This window comes from Ptiloglossa arizonensis, chromosome 1, assembly GCF_051014685.1.
Source record: "Ptiloglossa arizonensis isolate GNS036 chromosome 1, iyPtiAriz1_principal, whole genome shotgun sequence".
In the NCBI taxonomy this organism is placed as follows: domain Eukaryota; kingdom Metazoa; phylum Arthropoda; class Insecta; order Hymenoptera; family Colletidae; genus Ptiloglossa; species Ptiloglossa arizonensis.
The window spans coordinates 4,815,499-4,837,943 of NC_135048.1; the positions used below are offsets into that span (position 1 = coordinate 4,815,499).

At 42.1% G+C, this 22,445-nt stretch overlaps 1 protein-coding gene across 4 annotated transcripts in view; it reads right to left on the bottom strand.

Annotated features, from left to right (window-relative positions):
• Positions 1–18,104, bottom strand: part of LOC143150042 (protein kinase C-binding protein NELL1) — a 108,566-nt gene extending 90,462 nt beyond the window's left edge. The window contains exon 1 of one of the 4 annotated variants that reach the window (XM_076318043.1): positions 16,363–18,104. In XM_076318043.1, the coding sequence (XP_076174158.1) occupies positions 16,363–16,684 (322 nt within the window). In that variant the 5' untranslated portion in view covers positions 16,685–18,104. The remainder of the gene's footprint in view (positions 1–16,362) is intronic. The other 3 variants (XM_076318048.1, XM_076318053.1, XM_076318058.1) reach the window with 3 other exon arrangements.
• Positions 18,105–22,445: the final 4,341 nt, after the last annotated feature.

Below are 22,445 nucleotides of genomic sequence, written 5' to 3' on the forward strand. Positions count from 1 at the left end.
GCGGGTTGTAGACCGATAAGGTTAGTTCTTTTTCAAGGAACAAAATTGTAGAACGTAAACGAAAGGGCATTGACTTCGGCGAGCTTGCAAATCGACCGTGCGATATCACGTTTCGCGACCCGTGACAGAACCGGCCGGACCTCAAAGGGATGAAACCGATTTTTTTCGAGTAAAATGTTAAATATTGCAGACAATATGCTTAGCTTTCGAACAGGAATAAGTTTAAATTAGTAGATTAGGGTTTACGATGCTGATAGAAAGTTTTTAAAAATTTATAAAACCCCATAGAAAATTTTAAAAAGATCTGATCGTTGTAACGATAAACCGTTTTTGTATAACTCCGTCTATTTATCGTACTTTGATTCTACGATGAATAAAAATTATTAATTACTGTTATTAAACATCGATATCAGTTGCTTACACAATATTTTTCATCGTACATTCGTTCGTACAATATTTTTATTTAAATTCCACTTGTACAATGTATTGTAAATAATCGCAAGTGGATGACTCGTTGAAATCCTACGTAGAATTTCATCACACGTTGTTTACAGTAATCAGTCTTCTTCTAACAATTTTCCTCATCTTTATTTCATCGTGTCCGATCGTTCCGGCTCGCTTCCGCGAAATTACAATTGCTTTGGGAATGAAATAAGCATTTATTCCCTATCGATACGCGTTCCGGTGGAAAAAAAAAGTGACAGGTCACGCGAAGTCAATGAGGATTCTGATTCCGTGCCGAAGAAAACGTAGTCCTGTCTAGCACAGCATTGCGCTATAAAAGAAACCACACCGTCATCGTCAATCGATAAACCAGGATTCAGGATACTTCGTGCCTTCGAATAGTCGGTATTATTCCATCGTAACGGAGAAACCGTGCAATAACTCGTCCATCTGGTATTCGATTCCACGGAAAAGGAACACCTTAAGATCCTTAAAATTGTCCTCTCTTTCGTCGTAATTCGAACGGCGCTGCGACGAATTATAGATCCGTGTGTATTCGCATTTGCTAAGTGCATTAAGGGTGTGCAAACAAGAGCAACGACACTGCCAGGAAGGGAGAGAGACGAACGGACACGTTGCAGATATCCAACGCCCTGAAAGCTTATTGCTCATCGCGTTATACAACCCTTATTCGACAAACAGGAGCGTTACTCACTGTCTGGGAATGATGTAACCCCGTTACAATTGAAACAACTTCCGTTACGCTCGTGGAATAAAACTTTTCGAAGAAACGAAGAAAGTAAAAAGACAACCACAAACATTAAATAAGACGATATATCTGGTTGGCTACCAGTGGCGCCATCTGAAACTCGACAAGTTTTTATTCAAACCTTGCTACTGCTCGTTAAAACTCAAACTTTCTACACACTCGACGTGTTTTTTTCATCTGTATTTGTTCCAAACACACAGATATTGCAATAGCAAATTTAAGGGTAGTTTTTACCTTTCACGCAAGAATACGAACCGACGAAACATTATACCTATCTAATAGTTTTCAATAATTCATTTCAACCAGAGAAAGTAATCTAAGAATGATCGAAGTGTTCCTCTTAACCTCAAAAGTTAACCTCAAAACGGTTAAAATATTTTTGTCTGCAAATGTGACTGAAATTTTCGAGAAACTACTATCGCGGTACTATCCACGCAAAACTCGGAGAATAGAATTGTTATTACCAATGAAGAATTAACACACGATAGAATTATTTCGGAAAAGTTTCGTATCGAATGAATGTATCAACACCGAGCGAGAACCGCGTTTTATTGGACGATAGAGTGTCATCCCCTATTGATATTTCGTTTCGCTTTCGAACAAGGACCTAGGCCCAACCCAGCCACACAAATCACGTTCTACAATGAAAATAATCGCAAACGACCGAACGACGTTCACGCTCGCCTATTTCACCGGGTTAGTCGCGCACAATTCCCCGCCGCGATCCAACAACCACAACGAAGCTCTACTTTACAATTGTTTCGAAGTAATGAAAGAAAAAGTACGGCCGAGCGACTTGTTCGCAAATAAACCGAGGGTTCGGGCGAAAAGACAAGCGACGAGGACCGGTATTAGCAATGGGGGAGAAGCAAAGCGTAAGAAACGTAACGCCGTGCAAAGTCAACGCCCTGGCAGCTCGATGGTCGGTGTATTATGCAACCCTCCCAGAACGACCAGTCGAAGCGCCCCCCACTACTATCACCGGAAGCACTGCCACCATCGCCACCACCACCAGCAACTTCAGCTACGCCACGATCGCATGGCCACCTAGAATCGCGACCGCATCTGAATCGGCAGTACAGCTCCGTTCATGAACGATGTCCTCCGGGGCTATTGAGATTCTTGACCTAGTCAGCGTTAGACCTTATCGAATAACATATTTATCGATTTGAAATTGTTTTCAATAACTTCTGCAGGTGATACTGGGACGACGTTGTCGTTCAGAACCTACGAAAAATAAAAAACGACACTGCATCGACGTTTGAGAATTATTTATCTACTCTGAAGCATTCTTGGGCTAGTTGGAAAATTGAGTATCGTCGAATAATGTACTATTCGATTTTAAATTGGATTTTTAAGCAATATTACGCTAGAATTATATTATCATCTAGAGTCTTGAACAAACAGAAATATCTCTGCATCGACGTTTGAGAATTATTTATCTACTCTGAAGCATTCTTGGACTAGTTGGAGAATTGAGTATCGTCGAATAATGTACTATTCGATTTTAAATTGGATTTTTAAGCAATATTACGCTAGAATTATATTATCACCTAGAATCTTGAATAAACAAAAACAACTCTGCATCGACGTTTGAGAATTATTTACGTACTCTGAGAAATTCTTGGACCAGTTGGAGTCGAATGTTGTCGAGTAATATGCTGTTCAATTTGAAACTGTATTTTTAGGTGATATTACGCTAGGATCGCATCTAGAACCTTGACCAAATCTGATCGACTCTGTAATAACAATCATGTATATCTCTGAAGCTATTTGGATCCTTGACTTAGAGTTGGTTATTATCGGATAATATATTGCCTAATTTTAAATTGGTTATTCGGGCAATATTATGATAGGATCGCATAGCCAGCTAGAACCTTGACCAAATCTGAGTCTACTCTACAGCACCGTTCATGGACGATGTTCTCTGGAGCTGTTAGGATTCTTGACCTAGTCAGGTTTCCTCTCGGTGGTACGAGCTCTGAATAACTAACCTATAATAGGTTAGGCAACTTAGGTGTCGTTAGAAACATCTTATTCGAAGGATCTTTGAATAGTTCAAGAGAATGGACCGAATATCAGGGTTATATCGAAACTATCACTAGTGCAGTGAAATTACATTTCCAAAGTATGGTTCATAGGTTCTGCTAGGAAGGTTACAACCGATATCTATCCGCGTAACGTCTAACTCTCCTACAAGAGACCCAGTAATTACGAAACGGACAATTATCCGACTGTCTCGAATCGAGTCTCTAAAAAATTTAAAGTTTGCTCACAGCTTAACCTCAATTGGCCACAATTTGCCTTCAGTCTTCGTATTACTTTTACGTATTACTTAACGTGATCTAATCCGCACTCTGAACTCACATGTAACCATTATTCGTGACGTTTCTAGATGTCCTTACTGGCCATTATAATCTGTCGTATTATACTAATTATAATTATACTTGTACTTCCGTGTCACGGTGGAAATATCTGTGTGCTATCCTGTGGCCATTGGACTCGTATATACTTACGTGATAAGTGTACTTCTGTTTCTCGCCCATTAGACCCGGTTTGCTTCGAGCCATTGTTCTCTCTGGCTGTATTGTTCTACTTCAGTACAATTTGCAATTCTCATTTCCAAGATGATTGTCGGCTGTGTATTTGCTATTCTGGTCGTGATCAGGGAATCGGTGAGTGCTATTTCTAAATACCGAGACAGTGGTAAGCAAGGGCTCAGTTGCGTGTTGTATTATAAATTCTCTCACATTTTCTGTACCTATCATCGCTGACTGGAGCGATCATCAAAACTCGACTTCTGCTCCAGATTTCGTCACACTACTTATCCCGTTACCACCCACGTGTCAACACTAGTGTAAACACTGTACGTATAATAATAGCTTGTTCGATAAATTTTATCGAACGACGAAACTTATCGAGCAACCCAGTATTATACTGTTTAATAAGTTTCGTCGTTCGACCTAACCCAGACCTAACCCAGACCTTTATCGTTCGACAAAACTTATTGAACAATCTATCATATCTTCACTGTACCAAATACTTCTAATACTAATTGAAGGATTAAAATATCTACGCTCAATATAATTATTATTACAAGTATCTATATTTACAGTACAGATAATCAATGTGTCTTGTTTCTGAAGAGGACTTTGTGCACGTGGTCTAGACCTTGAATATAACACTTTTTTAAAGAAAATTACTTTTCCTTGGTCTCGGTGATTAAATATGTGTTTCCATCGCACGAGAACAGTGCTGTTTACAATGAACCTTGTTGTACGCCGCGTGATCAATCCAACGAACAAATCGATAACCATAGGCGCACGAATCGTCGCGAATTTCACCATGAGCGAGGCTAATGCCACTCTATCGTGTACAAAACGGGGGTGTACGAAATACCGAGCGTGCAACGGAGCACATGGCCAAAGCACCACCCGTGACAGCAGCTGTCATACACCGGACCACGCCATCGCGTATATTGCCCTTTTTTTTATTTTCAACTATCTTTCTTTATCGTAGCGCGTGTTACGTCCGCAGGTGTCTGCCTTCGGCCCGCGTAGCTCCTGCGTATACACCCTACGCGTCAGCTTCTTCGTCCCCCTTAAGCTCGCGTCATTTAATTAATAACGACGCGGGTAGAAGGTTCAAGGCCATTTCGCGTGAATCACTGACTAATTGGAACGGAGAAACAGGGTTTCGTTGATACGGAACGCGTTTCGACGACGATCGAATCGAAATACTTCTCGAGACGAAGAAAAGGATCAAATCATGGATAATCGATTGAAAACAATTTCGAGACGGTGCAGCGGTATTACCTACATTTTTCGACAGAATGGACGTTGAAATGTTGCAACGGTGACAAATTACGAACGAAACAAGGAAACGAAATCATTCCAAAATTAACGATAAACTATACGAAATTGATAAAGTTAGGATTGTCGGTAATCAAAATTTCCACTCGATAATCTACGAGATGTTCTCAGCGCGTACAGAGAATGATTTGAAACTTTGAAATTATGTGATGACTTTAGTAGATCCTACGTGTTATTTCAATATGTGTCCATATGTTTAATTTTTGTCCAATTTTAGGTTAAAATCTCACGATTTTGTAATTGCTGCGTTCACGTTCCGAGGTCGCGCGTAGTCTACGAATCCAGGCCCTGAATTTGGGTCACTGTCTTTTGTGCAAGGAGGGGAGAAAGGGTTGCCCTTTATTATTTTGAAACCAGTTCAGAGGCGGCCTGAACGAGACGACAATGAAAAAAGCGGATCCCTTTGGATAGAATGAAAACCGCGGTGACAGGTACGATAATGCTCCCTTTCAGAGAAAGTAGTCCCCCTTTTGCGCCACGGGGAAAAGTTACGCGCTTTTATCCCGCCGGCAGAAATTTTATAATCGGTTAATATTGCAACCATAGGAAATTATACTTTATCGCGGATTCCTCGCTGACAAATTTCATCGCGAGTCGAATTTTTAACGACGTTATGAAAGAAAGCGATTCTTTATCACTTGTTTTCCAGTTCGTGTATTTTGAACTTCGCGCCCCATATATTTGTTTACGAATCGGAGCATTTTCTTTCGCGAAAACTACTTTCCATATTCCGAACTATAATAGTAATTTTAAGAATTATTTCTTGGAGATTAGAACCAGAGATTATTACCGATTGCAAGACTAAAAATCACTTTTAATTGTAACGAAATTAAGTTAGCTTTTCGTTATACGTTTACTCGATGCGTGACCCTCGAATTTTTATTGTAACACGTTAAATTGAATTTTTAATCCCTACGGTTTACGAATACCATATTTACAATGCCCTTTCACGAAAATTAATTTCTCGTTCGTAAATCGGTCAGCCATCTTTGTTACACAGAGGCTATTTTGATAAATCTTCGGTCTGTATTTCAGTCGATAGTAGAAAATTATTTTCGTGAAGGCTACTCGTCCGCTCGTAAAATAGTTTAAAGAATGCTGACGAGCCGCTGAACGTTAGGTTCACGCCGAATTGACGTAATTTGAAGCGGTGCATGCTGACACGATGACCGAACGAGAATCGCGCGATGTCGATCGAATTTGATTATGTAACAAAAATTTTGGTAAAAAACTCGCTCATTTTTGTTCGAAAGTGAAAACTTCCTTGGGATAAATGAAATAAATTAAATAAATACAAAATCGGCTATTATCGCTTTTATACGATTTATAAATAAACTTGTATAGCTGATCCTCAACTACCAATAAATACGTAACCTCTGCTGGTTATGTTACTACAAACATATTCTGTTTCAATAATAACGAAATATTATTACGAATACATACTTCGATTATCGTTCAACCAAATAAAATAAACACTTTCGTATTTAGCAAAGTTTTAAATTACCGATATAAAAATGATGATGATGATAATGTAATGAAATTCCGTATCCTAACATTGTCCATCGTTGTACAAATTCCAAAACTTGTTAAGTCTCGTTCACACTCCTCGCTCGTATCTAATCGCGTCTATTATTGCAGAGTGAATTATTATGCTCGTTTACTTATTCAGTGGCAACCATTTTGTACGTAACGGAGGTACAAACGACAGAAGAGTACAATGATCATACTGTAAATGTGCGAACCATTACAATAAACCAGCCCCATTGGCTAGTCTGGCGCCTAAGCGTACACAAAGGGAGCCCTTAAACGTGTCGCTAAAAGTTCAAGAACAACGAACATTTGTTGTTCTGCCGGAAATATCTAACCTCACCAAGGGTCCTGGTGGATACGCTTACGTTTAACTTTTAGGTTATTCCGTACGAGATATAATCGTGAAAATTATGAATAAAATATTCACAGTTAAATTTCTCAACGAAATAACGTGTTGTCAACTGAACGAAGTGTAATATCAGTTGGAATTTTTTGTTTATTTCGAACAAGACAATTCGTCCCTGAAGAGGTTAACGACTCTTCGCGTTTTGCATAAAGTTTCCTGTTCGGTGCTCGGCGTAGTTAAAGAATATCGCCTCTGAGAAACGAAGTAAAAATCGTGTCTTGATTCGAAGAAACATCAAGAATAATAATTCTATTAAGCAAAGTTTAGTCGAGATATGAGCGAATAACAAATTATGGAGAATAAGTTGAAGAAACGTACGATAAACGAAAAAAAAAGATATTCGTTAACTTGTAACGCCTTGTGCCAGTACCGTTGATTCGACGTGTTAAATAATAAACAATTAATCGAATCCTACGCAAAATACTCACACCGGTCGATAAAAAATGCTGGGTTATAACGTTACGATCTTGTAAAACGAAACGTTAAATTCTAGGGTGACTACCGTCGTAAAAGTATAATAAAAAAATACGACAGTGAATAAAATACAAATATACAAGGTGACCCCGAGTGTGTAACAACCTCTTGAAAAATATTTCTTTACTTAAAATCCCCTACACTCCGCTAGTAACAATAATGTAATTAACCGATTCTATCGAGTAAGAATAATAAATAATCGATCATTGTCCAAAGGAGCAGTTAGGTTATATAGGATCGTAAATTCGTAAGATTAGACGTTCTAATTATCGAGTAGGATATCTTTGTCAGTATAATAAGAAAATACGCTTGCGACTAAAATACAAATATACAAGGTGGCTCCGAGTAGGGAACACCCTCTTGAGAAATATTTATTTACTTATAAGATCCTAGGCTTTCTCGAAGGATTAATAAATAATCAATCGAAATCTTCTCGAAATATATTGGCATTGACCAAAGAAGGATGTTCGGTTGTGGCGTCACGAATCCGTAAGATTAGACGTTCTAAATGTAGGGGGGAATATCGTCGTAAATATAATAAGAAAAACATGACTGTAAATATAATACAAATATACAGGGTGTCCCAAAATACGTAGCCTCCCTTAATGGTCTCTCGTGGAAAAACAGAATCTTCCGCGTCGCCCCGCGGTCGCGGCGTCGAGTTTTGGCGGCCGAGAAACGGGCCGCGATAAACTTTTCAGAATGATGGACGCAAAACAACTGCGGTGCCGAAGCACCCCGAGGAGAATCGAGAGCGCCGAGGTGCGTAAACTTTGTTCCATTTTAACATTTCACGGCCCGCCGTATGTAACGACAGTGTCGCCACGGAAAAATCGGCTGAATTATCGTCACTCGCAGCGACGAGCGTTATTTTAGCGCCGCGGCGACAAACGGCCCGATAAATAAACGGTTTTACCCGCGATTTGTTATATCGTTCCTGGCAATCGAAGATCGACTCTCTTGTGCGTTGTCTGCGCGCGTAAACCGCCGGTAAATCAGAACCGATTCGCCCGTAACGAATCCTTTGCGATGCGTCGAAAAATGCCATGGATACAAACGTATTTAAAATTTGATAATATTTGTAATGTATCTGTAGACAAATTGTCCATAGACATAAACATATTTTTAAAATATTAAATTTGCAATTCGTTGAAGAATGCCATGGACACAAATGTACTTAAAATTTGATAATATTTGTAATTTATCTGTAGACAAATTGTCCATAAATATAAACATATTTTTAAAGTATTAAATTTGCAATGCATCGAAAAATGCCATGGACACAAATGCAGTTAAAATTTGATAATATTTGTAATTTATTTGTAGACAAATTGTCCATAGATATAAACACATTTTTAAAGTATTAAATTTGCAATGCGTCGAAAAATGCCATGGATACAAACGTATTTAAAATTTGATAATATTTGTAATTTATCTGTAGACAAATTGTCCATAGACATAAACATATTTTTAAAATATTAAATTTGCAATTCGTTGAAGAATGCCATGGACACAAATGTACTTAAAATTTGATAATATTTGTAATTTATCTGTAGACAAATTGTCCATAAATATAAACATATTTTTAAAGTATTAAATTTGCAATGCGTCGAAAAATGCCATGGATACAAACGTATTTAAAATTTGATAATATTTGTAATTTATTTGTAGACAAATTGTCCATAAATATAAACATATTTTTAAAGTATTAAATTTGCATTGCGTCGAAAAATGCCATGGATACAAACGTATTTAAAATTTGATAATATTTGTAATTTATCTGTAGACAAATTGTCCATAGATATAAACATATTTTTAAAATATTAAATTTGCAATGCGTCGAAAAATGCCATAGACACAAATGTATTTAAAATTTGATAATATTTATAATTTATCTGTAGATAAATTATCTACATATTTTTAAAATACTTCATTCGTAATTGTAGTTATAAACTAGCTCGCCTGAGTGTTAAGTGCAATCAAAGATCTACCGTTTTATAGCGATACTGTCATTACCAGATATTATCATTGTCTCTTTTCTTTTTCTATTCTATTCGAAAAGTTGTATTATAATAAGAATAGATTTAGCTTTGAAATTTCTCAAATTTATTTAATAGAACAGAATTTTAACACTTTGTATATGAAGAAGAAGACGAGCTAAACTGTTTGGTCACAATTTCGTTAGACTTTAATTGAGGTTAAGAATCATATCTACACTTCATTTCTCATACACATATATACATGTGTATCTCGTATTTTATTCCTTTGATATTAGTGTATCTGTATCTCTATACTTGCTTGATAAAAATATTTAAAAAGCAGAAATTTCTACCACGTCCTACTATGAAACTAAATGCATTACTTTTAAAACGTTGAGATTTATTTTTTTATAATTCTTTAAGCTGAATTATAAAATTTGCCCAATTTTTTAAATTAAGTAGAACCCGTTTATAAAAATCCTTACCTCTTTACTCTACGCTGAAGTATATCATTTATCGGATAAAATTAAAATGAATTAATCGCCTACTCGAGCTATATTTGGTCTTATACATCCATGTCTACGTTTGTTCCCAACACGATCAGTATTTATTTCGAGTCTTCATAAATATGTATAATTTCGCAATCGATTCCATTCATTTGTTTCCTTTATTGCGCAAGTGTAGAGATACAAAACAGGAATAGAAAATAAAAGTAAATGAACGAGTGAAACGTAAAGTGCAGCTACACGCTGTTACACAAATCTAACCTCAATATTCATCTAGATCGTTTTCGACTTACTCTCGTCACCTTTTATTTTCGTAGATTACTTTTAATATTGTTATTCATCGAGGACCCCAGAAAACAAGGGTTGTAGTCGACTCGAGGTTGAGTTAAAAGCGCCTAATTGTGGTTTGCGTGAAAAGAAAAAAAATATATAGAAGAGAAGATGGAATCGCTGCGGAGCACGTGACAAATAGGTATCGATCTAGCGTGGAAGGCGCGCGATCTAATTTACGATAAAGTAAAATCGGGCGACCGGCTCGTGTCTGAAAAGATGGGAACAGGGGAACGGTGATGGTCTCTGACTCACCCTCGGTGAGAAAGAATTATGGCCGTTGAATGTTCGGTCTCTCATAGAAATCCCAAGTTTTTCTTAGAAGTCCGCATTTACTCGCGTTTGAAGGGAACTCATGCAACGCCGAACCCCGGAATAATCAGGATGGTTTGATTACGCAATGCTAATAGAAAACATGACGGATATGAAGGGAACTATCTATTTATAGTTCGCGACCACACGCAGACTGGTGAATTCTACCGAAGATTTATCAAGGATTTAAACCTGAACGGGGTCAAAAATCTTTTTAAACTCTCCGACGCGTGTAACTGTAGATACCTAGCCACGGTAATCGATGACTCGTTTATTTATATTATATATTTCATAAATTGAACGAATTTTAACAGTTTTACCGTGTAATAAATATAGTAGTTTGTAAATCTTCGTGGAATTATTTTAGCGCGAAACGTATTTCCAAAATGGATTTTGCGACAAATGAAACTATAATAAAAGACTGAATAATTGCAAAGAGATATCACGATCGAGAACAACGTACGTCTTGAGTCAAATGATCGATAGTCGGGCACAGATTTGTGAAATCCCTTAGAAGGATTCCTGTTAAAGTAAAATGCAAGAATAGTAAAATTCGATGTAATAATAACGATACGTTTTTAGGTCACCGAAACTGATACAAAAAGACAAAAGAATAAACAAATGCAGAATTGAATGAAAAAGAAAAGAAAGAAACTCTATAGAAATAATGATCAGCGTATTATCTAGGTAAAAAAATGAAACGTAGCTATATGCTATTATTGACCTAACCTCGAATTACGTACGAATGCAGTCACGATAGATTAATCATTCGAGTGAAACTGGAAACATTTCGAAAATGTTATTATTTTCCAAAGAAGTGAATTCGAAGAAATACGAACGACGACTTTGAAAACTCTTCGGAGAGTAATTCTCTTTTTCAATTTTCTTATTTTCTCGAGAAAGGAAGACATAAAGTGGACGACTACAGATTTGCATTAAGAAACAAGAAGCATAGTAGTAGGGGTGGCTGAACGTTACAGCGAGGACAGCGGTCTATTGCTCAGCCTCCGGTACTTTTCCTCGTGTAACAAAACGACCAACGCCCCGTTACGCTACTATTCTCCCACCCCACTATCCCACTGTGCATCATTTCAAATATCGGTTCCGGTATGGGAGCTTCTACACCCGTCAGATTTGCACGAAGGTACGAGAAACAAAGTACCGTGCCGATCGAAGTGTATCGTGGTGGGGGTGACCTTGAACGGCCAATGTATTTCGCTCCTGCCCCGTACAAGTACAATGCACAGCGTGCGTGTACCGTTTGCCGAAAAACACTCGCGTCCTGAGCGCGGTTCGATCGTGTAACCCTGGTGTATCACCGAGTGCACGTTCCACCGTGCGTTCGAAGATCGGGCGAGGAAAGAAGCGAGGAAAAACGACGCAAAACCTATCCCATCGGCGCAATTGCTCGCCACGACGCGTAGACGGGAGGGAGACCGTTAGGTTCCTCCTTCTAAAATGTCTAAATTTAAGAAGTGGCACCACCACCGTTTCCTTCGATACGATTCGGTCGCGCGGCGTCTGCCTGTTTCCTTGTAAATCGTGGAAAAAGGTGAACGGCGAGGGGGTGTGAGCGGCGCGGTGGCCGAAACGTAAAAGAAGAGGGACGGGATCGGGGATAGAAATAGACGGATAGACGAATAGAAGAAAGACGGACGAACCGCGGGGCGCGGGGAGGGGCGGTGGAGGAAAAGTGAGGCCGCGAGAAGGGGTGGAGGAGGGAGGAGGAGTGGTATGCGAAAAAATACACTCTTGGCACTTGGCTTCGGCAGACGACGAGATAAATAGCGCGCGTGGGTGCGGCTCGGCGATGTCTACGGGCCACACGCCACGTTTCGACCGGAACGAGTCAGCCACGGAACCGTGGCGCGAAGGAGGGGGGTTGGGGGCAGGGTGGAGGGAAAGGAAAACACGACCGGGGGTGGGGAGAAGGGACAAAGGTGTTCCAAGAGAAAATACCTTTTTTTTTTCCTCCTCCTTCTCCTCCTTCTTCTTCTTCTTCTTCTTCTTCTTCTTCTTCTTCTTCTTCTTCTTCTTCTTCGAGGCGGCGTTTCCGTGTTGCCGGAGACGCGGGATGCCTATGGACACGTTCGACCATGGAGAGGAATTTGAATGAGAAATATTTTTGCGGCACTATTAATAGTTGTTCGCGGTTACACGGTGGTGGTGCAAGTGGACTTGCAATCGGACGGATAGGCTACTTGAAATTTTTCTCGTACGCCTTTTGCTCGCTGCGAGGGGCGATGGTATCGATTTAACCCATTTACGTCCGGAGTAAACAAATTTTTTTTTCCGACAACCTTGCGATTACGCCGAACGGAACTGTCACCCCCGGGACGCAAACGATACCGATCACTGTAGCCGCAAACACTCCCTGTAACCACGAATGCGATGCTGAGCCGTTTTCTATAAACGAATATTTCCTTTGAATAGTTTTTAAAGCTGGATTATATATAGAAGACATAAATAGGTTAACCACTTTTCTGCCGAATTCTTCGTAACGGTTGGCCTAAGAAACGCAACGTTTCAAATCGATCGGATTTCGACTCGATCGAACCACTCCGCTGAATCTTAATTTTATTCGGTGTATTACGAGAGAAAAATCGTACAAACGATGGTAATGAAAATTAATGGACGATCGATAACGTCAGGTATAAGTTACTTTTGTTTGAGAAACGGGTGCACGAAAATTACAACTTCGCTTGTACTTGTAGGGGGGTCGTGAATGTAAGAAATACTTTTACACGTTCTGTGGATGTTTCGTCTATGATTGTAACATTGAGGCGTTGTTTTACAATGTTTGTTTCTTCACGAGTAACAATGATTTCGTTATCGCGTTTAGTTACGTGTTCTGAACACCTTGCATAGTACGAGACCCTTGGAGCTTTTTAAGGTATTGAGAACTCCAGCGGGGGTTAAAGACTTTCAAGTAGGCGATTCCTTAATTGTTCCGAGCGGTGGCACTAAATATCAATTAAATTCAGTGACAATGTTGATTAAACGTCAATTGTTAAAGCGTCCAAACGGCCACTTAAACTAGCCTAATTTATAACAAAATGTTGAGAATCGAACGATCATTGTGTAACGTACAATGGTAGACATCGTTCACCGTAGCTCCGTTTAAACAATTTCACCTCCGAAGAGCTTAATTAACCCTCGAACAGCATCGGGACGTTTTATGCGCATAAATGGCGTTGCGTGGCTAAAAATGGCACCGGTATAAAAGGTACCTAAAATAGTGATCTATTTTAATCCGCAAAAAAAAGAACCGTCTCTGATATTGAAAATCACATCCTCTAATACCCGTTCGAGAGCCAATACCGCGAGATTGAATACTTTAAAATAACCTCCGTAAAATATGTAATGTTCCCGCAATAAAATAGATACACATCGACGAACGTGATCGAGTTGAAAAATGATTTGTACGCGAGGGTGTGCAATTGTCGAAGACTCGACAACGAGAATGAATTTTTCACTCCTCGTCGTCTCCCACTCCCTCTCGATGAGAAAAAAAAGGCCAATATGAACGGTTCACTCGTTTGCAAAAATTGAACAGAAGCGCTAGAACATGCCAAGCGGACCGAATCTCGCGCAACAGTTTCCTCGACACTGGATTTTGACGCAATGCGTCATATGGTTACTGTCAGACTTGCCACTTGACTGTTCTACGAAAAGAAGCCGACCTAAAAAGCTGAATGCACACCTAGTTCCAAAGCGCCAAATCGTTCGCAATTAGTGTCCCGCGTATCTTTCTCCTCATTAATCTCCCGATGCTTCCCCGACACCCTTCCCTAGCAAAAAGACGAACGGACGTTCCATACGTCGAATCGAAAAGAAGAGATATCAAAGGATATCGGGGAGAAGAGAGACGACGCGCGAATCGCGAAACAGAGCAGCATTTTAATAATACACGTATCTGCATGCTCGAGTGGACACATTGCAGGCGCCTCACCGCCAGCACGCCCGTGAATATTTTTCTTATTTTCGCGACGTCGAGACCTCGCGCTGTTTACTTTTCGCGTTTCGAGCAGGCCGAGCGTGCCTCGCACTTTTGCGAAAACGAGCCAGCCAAGGGAATCGGCATTGCTCGTCGAACCCAGAACAAGCATTGTAAATGGGTAATTTAACAGGGAAAAAGGAAGCTTGGAAGTTACAGTGTTTCGTTACAGACACGGGGGTATTCCCCCGGAAGAATAGACACACCCAGTGATCATAAATCACCGAGACTCGGTGAGCGAGTGTCTATCGATCGTGTTCGATCGACCCTTCGAATGTGACCAGGAATAATTCTTTGCTAGAACGTCGACGAACCGAGAAGTACGAATTGTAACAGGAATTGGGATAAGTCTCGGCGAAACTGGACCCGATATCGCTTACCATTTCTTCGAAGACTTATCTAACTCCCTCTCTCTCGAAAAGCTAGCGAAAGCAATTGTTCCCTATAAAATGGAAATTTAGAATAGACACACGAAACGAAGTAAAGAATCGAAACTACCTCCGATAGCACCCGCGATCGTTTCGTGTCTGAAACTCGTCTCGGAGTCCGTGGATCAATCCGGTTAACAATCTGACCCGATCTGAACCGACGAAAGTAGAATCGAGAAAAGAATCGGAACGAGTCTCATCGAAACTGTATCAAATAACATTCGTCGTTATTTTACGTCTAGAACTCGTTTAACTCCGCGGTTATTAGTCATCCTCGGTCGGCCAATCGGAGATGGCTAAAAGCAATTATTAACTTCTGCAAAACCGAAAGATAGAGTCGGTGCAAGAAACTGAGTAAGTCTTATCGAGACTAAACCAGCCATCGTTACTTTCCGTTCGAGTCTTGGTTGCTAAACGTCTATCGGAGCAAAACTCTTGCAATAAGAAGCGTAGTCTTCTCGAGACTACGTCCAATGACTCGAGTCTCGTCGACCCAACCCTACGACAATTCATGGATTCAGATCTGACTGACCCAGCCCTGAGACAATCAAAGGACTTGGACGTTGTCGACCCAACCCTGAGACAATTAAAGGACTTGGATGTAGTCGACCCAGCCCTGAGACAATTAAAGGACTTGGACGTGGTTGACCCAGCCCTGAGACAATTAAAGGAGTCTCGGACGTTGGCGACCCAGCCCTGAGACAATTAAAGGACTTGGACGTGGTTGACCCAGCCCTGAGACAATTAAAGGACTTGGACATTGTCGACCCAACCCTGAGAGAATTAAAGGACTTGGACGTTGTCGACCCAGCCCTGATACAATTAAAGGACTTGGTCGTTGTCGACCCAGCCCTGATACAATTAAAGGACTTGGACGTTGTCGACCCAGCCCTAAGGCAATTAAAGGACTCGAATGTTGTCCACTGGGCTCGGTGGCAATTAAAGGACTGTTGTCGACCCGACCCCAAGACAATTAAAGGACTCGGATATCGTCCATTCGGGCCCCGTGAGAATTAAAGGACTCGGATATCGTCGACCCAGCCCTAAGACAATTAAAGAACTCGGACCTTGTCCACTCGGCTTTACGACGAGTAAAGGAGTTCGATCTGGTCCACTTTATCCTATGGCAGACACGATAAAATCGAAAGACTCGTTGATCCATGTCCCGGACGATTAAAGGACTTTGATCGCGTCCACTCCACCCTGTGGCGATTAAAATAGTCAGCCACAGGAGGATCGAAAGACTCTACGATCCATATCCGAGAGAATGAAAGGACCGAAGGAGCGTCGTCCGTGTGAGTATTAAAGGACTTACCAGGAGAGACGGCGAGTGCGAGGAAGGCAGCGGCGGTGGCGAGCAGGAATATCCTAACCGCATTTCCACCGGCTCGTCTTCTACCTGGCCTTTGACCCGCGTGACAGGAGGCGGTGCAGCAAACATCCGCGGCCGGTGTCGGTTGAACGTCGAGGACGACGTAAGCCGGTTCCTGCCGCGGAGACAGGAGTTCCTCCTCGGCGTCGGCGTCCTCGGGGACGCCGGTCGTCGTAGCGCCGCGTCGACGTGGTGATCGCGGCTGCTGAAGGTCGCTGGCACTGCAGCTGCTGCCGGTACGGTCGATTGCCGGACCGTAATACATGGCCTGCAGGAGCGACAACTGCCGTGCCACCGTGGGCTGCGCTCGTCAGCGTATCCTTCTCGCAACACCCTGGTACGTAACCGGGACTGCACCTGCGGCGTCCTTACCTACGACACCCAGCGATCCAGACGATCCGCTGCTGCGAGGCATCACCACGACCTGCCGTCGAGATCCACCGATACCACCAGCACACCCCCGTGAAACCACCGCAATCTTCTCGTTTAGCCTCGTACGTGTAACCCTCTCTCCTCGTACGTGTCTACTCGGACGTGTCTACTCGTGATACGGTTTTAGGCTCGTTTCCCGGCACTGGCTTCGCTCTTTACATCACGCGTGTCCGTGTATCGACGGTATTGGGATCAATTCGAGCGTGCTACGACCCGTTACGGGGGCTGGACGCCAACGTTGCCCCGTCACGTCGCGTCGCGTCACGTCGCGTCGCGTCGCACTGAATTGTTTATGGTTAAACAGCACGCGAGATACGTTATCGTATGAATCGTTGCGCTACGGTAGAAGCTCCCTTCTCATCTCTTCGTTTCACCGACGAGCCGACGAAACAAAGAACCAAGGAAAACCAAGGGGCATACCGACACTGATCGCGAAGGAGGCCAGGACGACGACCCTAGAACAACGTTAATCCTCGTCACCGTGGTGTCAGAGTTTCCCTCGAGCGCGGCTAGATCGACGTCGAGCGGGCGATGTAGGAAGCAGACGAAATTCACCCCCGACGGGAACTCGACTTTTGAAGAGGAGCCACCGCGTGTATTCCGGCACTCCTACGTCCGAGGGAAAGAAACCCTCTAAACGAAAGCGCGCACGCTATATTACCGGCGACACGTCGCGCGCGTCAGTATATACGCGCGAGAGTGTGTGCCGCGTGAAAGGGAGGAAGGGTTCGTCGCACTCTTTCCTTCCCGAGACCCCCTTTTTTCCTCCGTCCTTGAATTTTCCAACAACCACCAACAACCCGTCACCACCGCGTCACCAAGCACCTTCTTCTTCCTACGTCTCTTCCTTCCCCGGGCCGTGCCTCTCTTAATCCTTACGCTCGATGAACAACGGCAGCAGCAGCAGCGACCGGCTGCGGCTCGTGTGTCCAGCGCGCCTGGACACTACCACCGTCCGGTAGGAAGTGTCGACTGCCACGAGGTGGACACCTCTGCGAGGCTCTGCCAGCGGCAGCAGCACCAGCGGTGGCGGCGGCGGCGGCAGCAGCAGCAGTAGCAGCACCGGCGGTGCTGGTAGCAGTGGCGGTAGTAGCGGCAGTGGCAGCTGCAGCTGGTGCACCGGCGCATCCGCCTGCACCGAGCATTCGTGCACGGCACGCCGTCCAGACGTCCGTTTACCTCCTCGACGATATCTCTACACCCTTCGTGTCTCAGCGACTATTTCACCGTTACTCGTCCCTAACCCGGTTATCCCCGATCGACGAGGAACGATACGTCGCGCGAGATCTCGCCGGATGATCCGTCGCCGTGGACACTTCGACGTAGACTGACTGACTCTACGGACCCGACCAAGTCCGACGATACGTGCGTTACGCGGTAAGCGCCCGTCACACGGCAGCCGGTCGGCCAGCGGAGCCGAGTTACCCAGAGGCCCAGGCCACCAACAGACCCGTACAGTGATCGTACTCCTGCCTAGTGATCGTCGCGCCGCGCCGCGCCGTTTGTCGGCGCGTCTGACTCTTACGCGGGTTTCGCGATCTATCCTCTCTTTGGGGAGAGGACCTGCTGCGAGCAGAAGCGATTGCGGCTCTGCCAGCTAACCGGAGGAGGACGCTTTCGGGAAACGGCTTGCCGCCAGTGGCAGCAGCAGCGCCGCGACGCGCTCTCGCCACGATGTCGGGACACCCCCTCGATACCCCGCCGATGCCATCGGCCTGGCCCGAAATCGATGCCCCGCAAGGCGACGTCTCGAAACCACCCCCGCGACCTGTGCCATCAACGAACACCGCCTACCCTCTTTCTCCCCTTCTTTCTCTTTCTTTCTTTCTTTCTTTCTTTCTTTCTTTCTTTCTTTCTCCTCTTCCTTCTTCGTCGTTTTCTCCCTTTCTTTCTCTTTCTTTCTCTTTCTTTCTCGCTCGCTCGACATTCTACCCTACCTACTATGCCTGTCTGTTTCTACGCGTATAACCGAGCGGACGCTTATCCTTCGTCGATGAACGGATACGTATTCTCTTCTTACAGTCCGGTGCATGAATGGTGTCCCATGAACGGCGGTGTCGAGTGACACGGATCGATCGCAGAAACTAATAGCCGTGCATCGATAGAGAAATTATGCTCGAATTGGTCGCGCGTCTGCCAAATATCTAGCGTACCTCGTGGGGCGGAGAATTTGAACGCTTTGTTTTTCTTTCCGACGCGTTGTTCGCTTCGGATTGTTCGTGACCAGTAATTGATACGTCGAGTCTGTTGTAAATATATCGTTACGAAATATTCGTTACGAACGTCCGGAAAAAATTACAAGACATTTGGACGATTGTTGAAAATAAGAAAATTTAGTCGCAAAGACGTACAACGAGCTGAATGATTTATAGATGAATAATTTACGAGATGAAAAAATATTTTTTTTCTCACGTTTTGTAGAAAATAATGATTTTTGGTGGGAAGATGTACGAGTTGAGTCGTTTTAAAAGTAGTCACTTTAAATTATTCCATTTTTTGTATATCTTTCAGTCGAAATTACAAATTCGTTGTTTTTTAAAAACGACCAAGTATTGGTCAAAAACTTTTAAATGCCTTGAAACTTTTCGACGATGTTCAAGGTTTGTGTAATAACCGTAATGCGTAAACGTGTAAAAATTATATTAAATATTGCAATCGCGCGATTCAACAATTCGGATGATGAAATTGTTTCTCGATGTCGAAACAATTTTGATAATATTATAAATTGTCTTTGTATAAATGATTAATTGAAATTAACGCCCATCGACAATATCTGTAAATAAATTTCAACGTTTAATTGTTCCCAATGTATCGTTTAAAACTGTTTTCATTTATTCTAAACCAACTAAATACTTGGCAACCGAGGACACACGGTCAAAAAGTGTAACATTTAATATGTAAAATTTGTATCGATCAGTTGTCTCGATAGCATATATGCTGACAAACACTATACTTTTTGTTAGACATACTTTTGAAACGTTTATTACTGCGGTGTGCTATAATTCGTACTTTCGGGCGGACTATGGCCCATAAAAATTTACTGCACCTTTTTGCCCAATCGCTCCTTTGGCACACACCTCTCAATTTATGGAAATAGTTCCTTTACACACGTATTTTGCAAAACTTTACAGAGGATCGACACGTTTAAAATGGCTCTTTCAAGAACGTAAGAAAATTAAAAAAAATTAAACCTAACTTTTAAAAATAATATTTCCGTAATGGACTCAATTTCTCGATTACATTACGAACATCGAATAAAGTTTGCTCCAAAATTGATGAAATTTTCATGTTTAAATATGTTAGAATTTCATTAACTCTTGAAAACCTTAATACGTATCATTAGAAGTATATTGTCATAAAATTACTCACAATAAGATTAAATTATAATGAAACGTACAAATGTACGTGTTACTTCTCAAAAAAATATTATAATAAATATAGTCAGAACGAGCATAGTCTACTTAAGTTTACACCTTTCGATTTCTAATTTGCGATCTCTCTGGCATACGAAAATTTATTATTTATAGATCTAAGTAGTTAAATTGTACAAAAGGAACATAAATTAATACAAAGAAGAGGTTGCACCCCCGTTTCCGTATTTATTTATTTACGTGACATTCTCTTTGTACAATTTAACTATAATACTTATATATTTCAAGATACAAACAACGCCACCCAAATCTTGCAAATTAATTTATCTACATTAAATAAACTATGCTTGTCCGAAGTACAATTTATCATAACATTTTTCAAATTATAACAAGTAATAAAATTCGAATAAAATTATTTCAATTATATTAAACGAAATTACGGTTGTACTACTTGCTGAATACTTGACAGTTCCCTAAATCGGAATAATTCGTAATTATTTACCCGCGTTATTAACAAAGATTTAAGTTACAAACCCAATTTACAAAGATTGCTAATCAAAAATGGAGTATAGTATTTCGAATGAGTCTATCGAATTGAAAATTTCATCAGAAACACCCCACCCTCCCCCCGTACCCCCCACTCGTCGACCGTAGATCCATCTGTGGGTTACACCCCTGTTCTTGTAACTGAGTGTCGAAAAATCCATTGCGTAACAGAAACGCGGAAACTCGAGGAACCAGCGCTCCGCGGAATAACCATTCGTTGAGGAAAATATCACGTAATGCCGCGGAAATGGTTCCAGTGATCCGTAAAACCCTATGGTACCGATAAGACCAAGCGTCGCGCCGTTCGGAGAGAAACGTCCACCCGTCCTATCAAATTTCGTGGAAACGGAAAAGCAGGACGCCGCGCGTTCCTTCCTTGAGTCGCCTTGGAGATGCTGGGAGCAGCGGCAAGGAGTCAATAGACCCTACGTTGCGGCAGATGTACGTATCGATTTTGGAACGTTGATTCGCGCGTGTTCCAGAACGATACCGTTGCCCTCCGCAGAGAGAGAGAGAGAGAAAGGAAGAGAGAGAGAGAGAGAGAGAGAGAGAGAGAGAGAGAGAGAGAGAGAGAGAGAGAGAGAGAGAGAGAAGAGAGACGGAGATGCTGGCAGCGTCTCTTCGAGATCAGTTCGACTGCCCTGTCGTCGGTCCTTCCTGGCTAGCCGTGACGTTTACGTTACCAGCAGGCATGCGGGACGAGACAGGGGGTTTTAAGAGCACCTGGAGTCCACTGGGTGGCCGACATTACCCTCGCCAGGTGGTTGCAACTTGTTGTTGCGGGTCCTCGTAAGCCGCTCAGGCCCTTCTCTATGCTTCTTTTCTCCTACTTTTGCCGTGTTACCCTCTAGAATTAAACATTCGCGTGTTTGGTACTCCGCGTACGCTGGCATCTTCTTGTACGAGTAATCGATATCGCCTTAGGTGGGTGAGATCTGGGTACTCCGTGTGTTGGTGGTTAGGCGGAAATTTAGGGGTGTAGGTCCTTGGATGTGGTCGGTGGTTGACTGGGTCTGATGGAATCGAACAAACGTTTCTTCTTCTTGGAGAAGTTCGAGTGAATACGATATTGAACTTTTGGATAATTAGCAAAAGTGAGATAATCGTGGGTCGCGTAGTGTCCATCCTGATTGCTTGTGGTAGATTCATCGTACGGTTCCTTTTAATACTACCGATGTCCTTAGTCGCATTATTTTTGGGCCAGTACGTACAAATTTGAGCGTTGAGTTATTGCTTATGTTTGGTCGGATTTACAGACACGAGAAGTAGGTTATACAAGAAGCAGTAGAATCGTACTGTTGTTCACTAGGTGGAGTTTAACTGTAATAATTGTTCAGACGTAACGAGGTACACGACAATACTTCAGAGACCAAGGTGGACTAATAGTAGTGGGGAGTTAAACTGCGATAATACTTCAGAAGTTAGGCTACAACAGTAGTTTTGAAATTAATTAGTAAACTGAAATGGTTGTTCAGAATTGAAGACATGTACAGGGGATGGAATGCATTAGAGTAGAAATGCAAAAGTGAAAAGGTAAACGAAGGTAGTAGTTAAGTAGGAAGGTGAACTCAAGTAATAGTTAGAAGTGAAAAGATAAACCAAAACTGTAATTTAGGTGTGGGATGGTGAACCAAAGTAGTAGTTCAATGGTAAGAATGTGGATTATAGTAGTAGTTC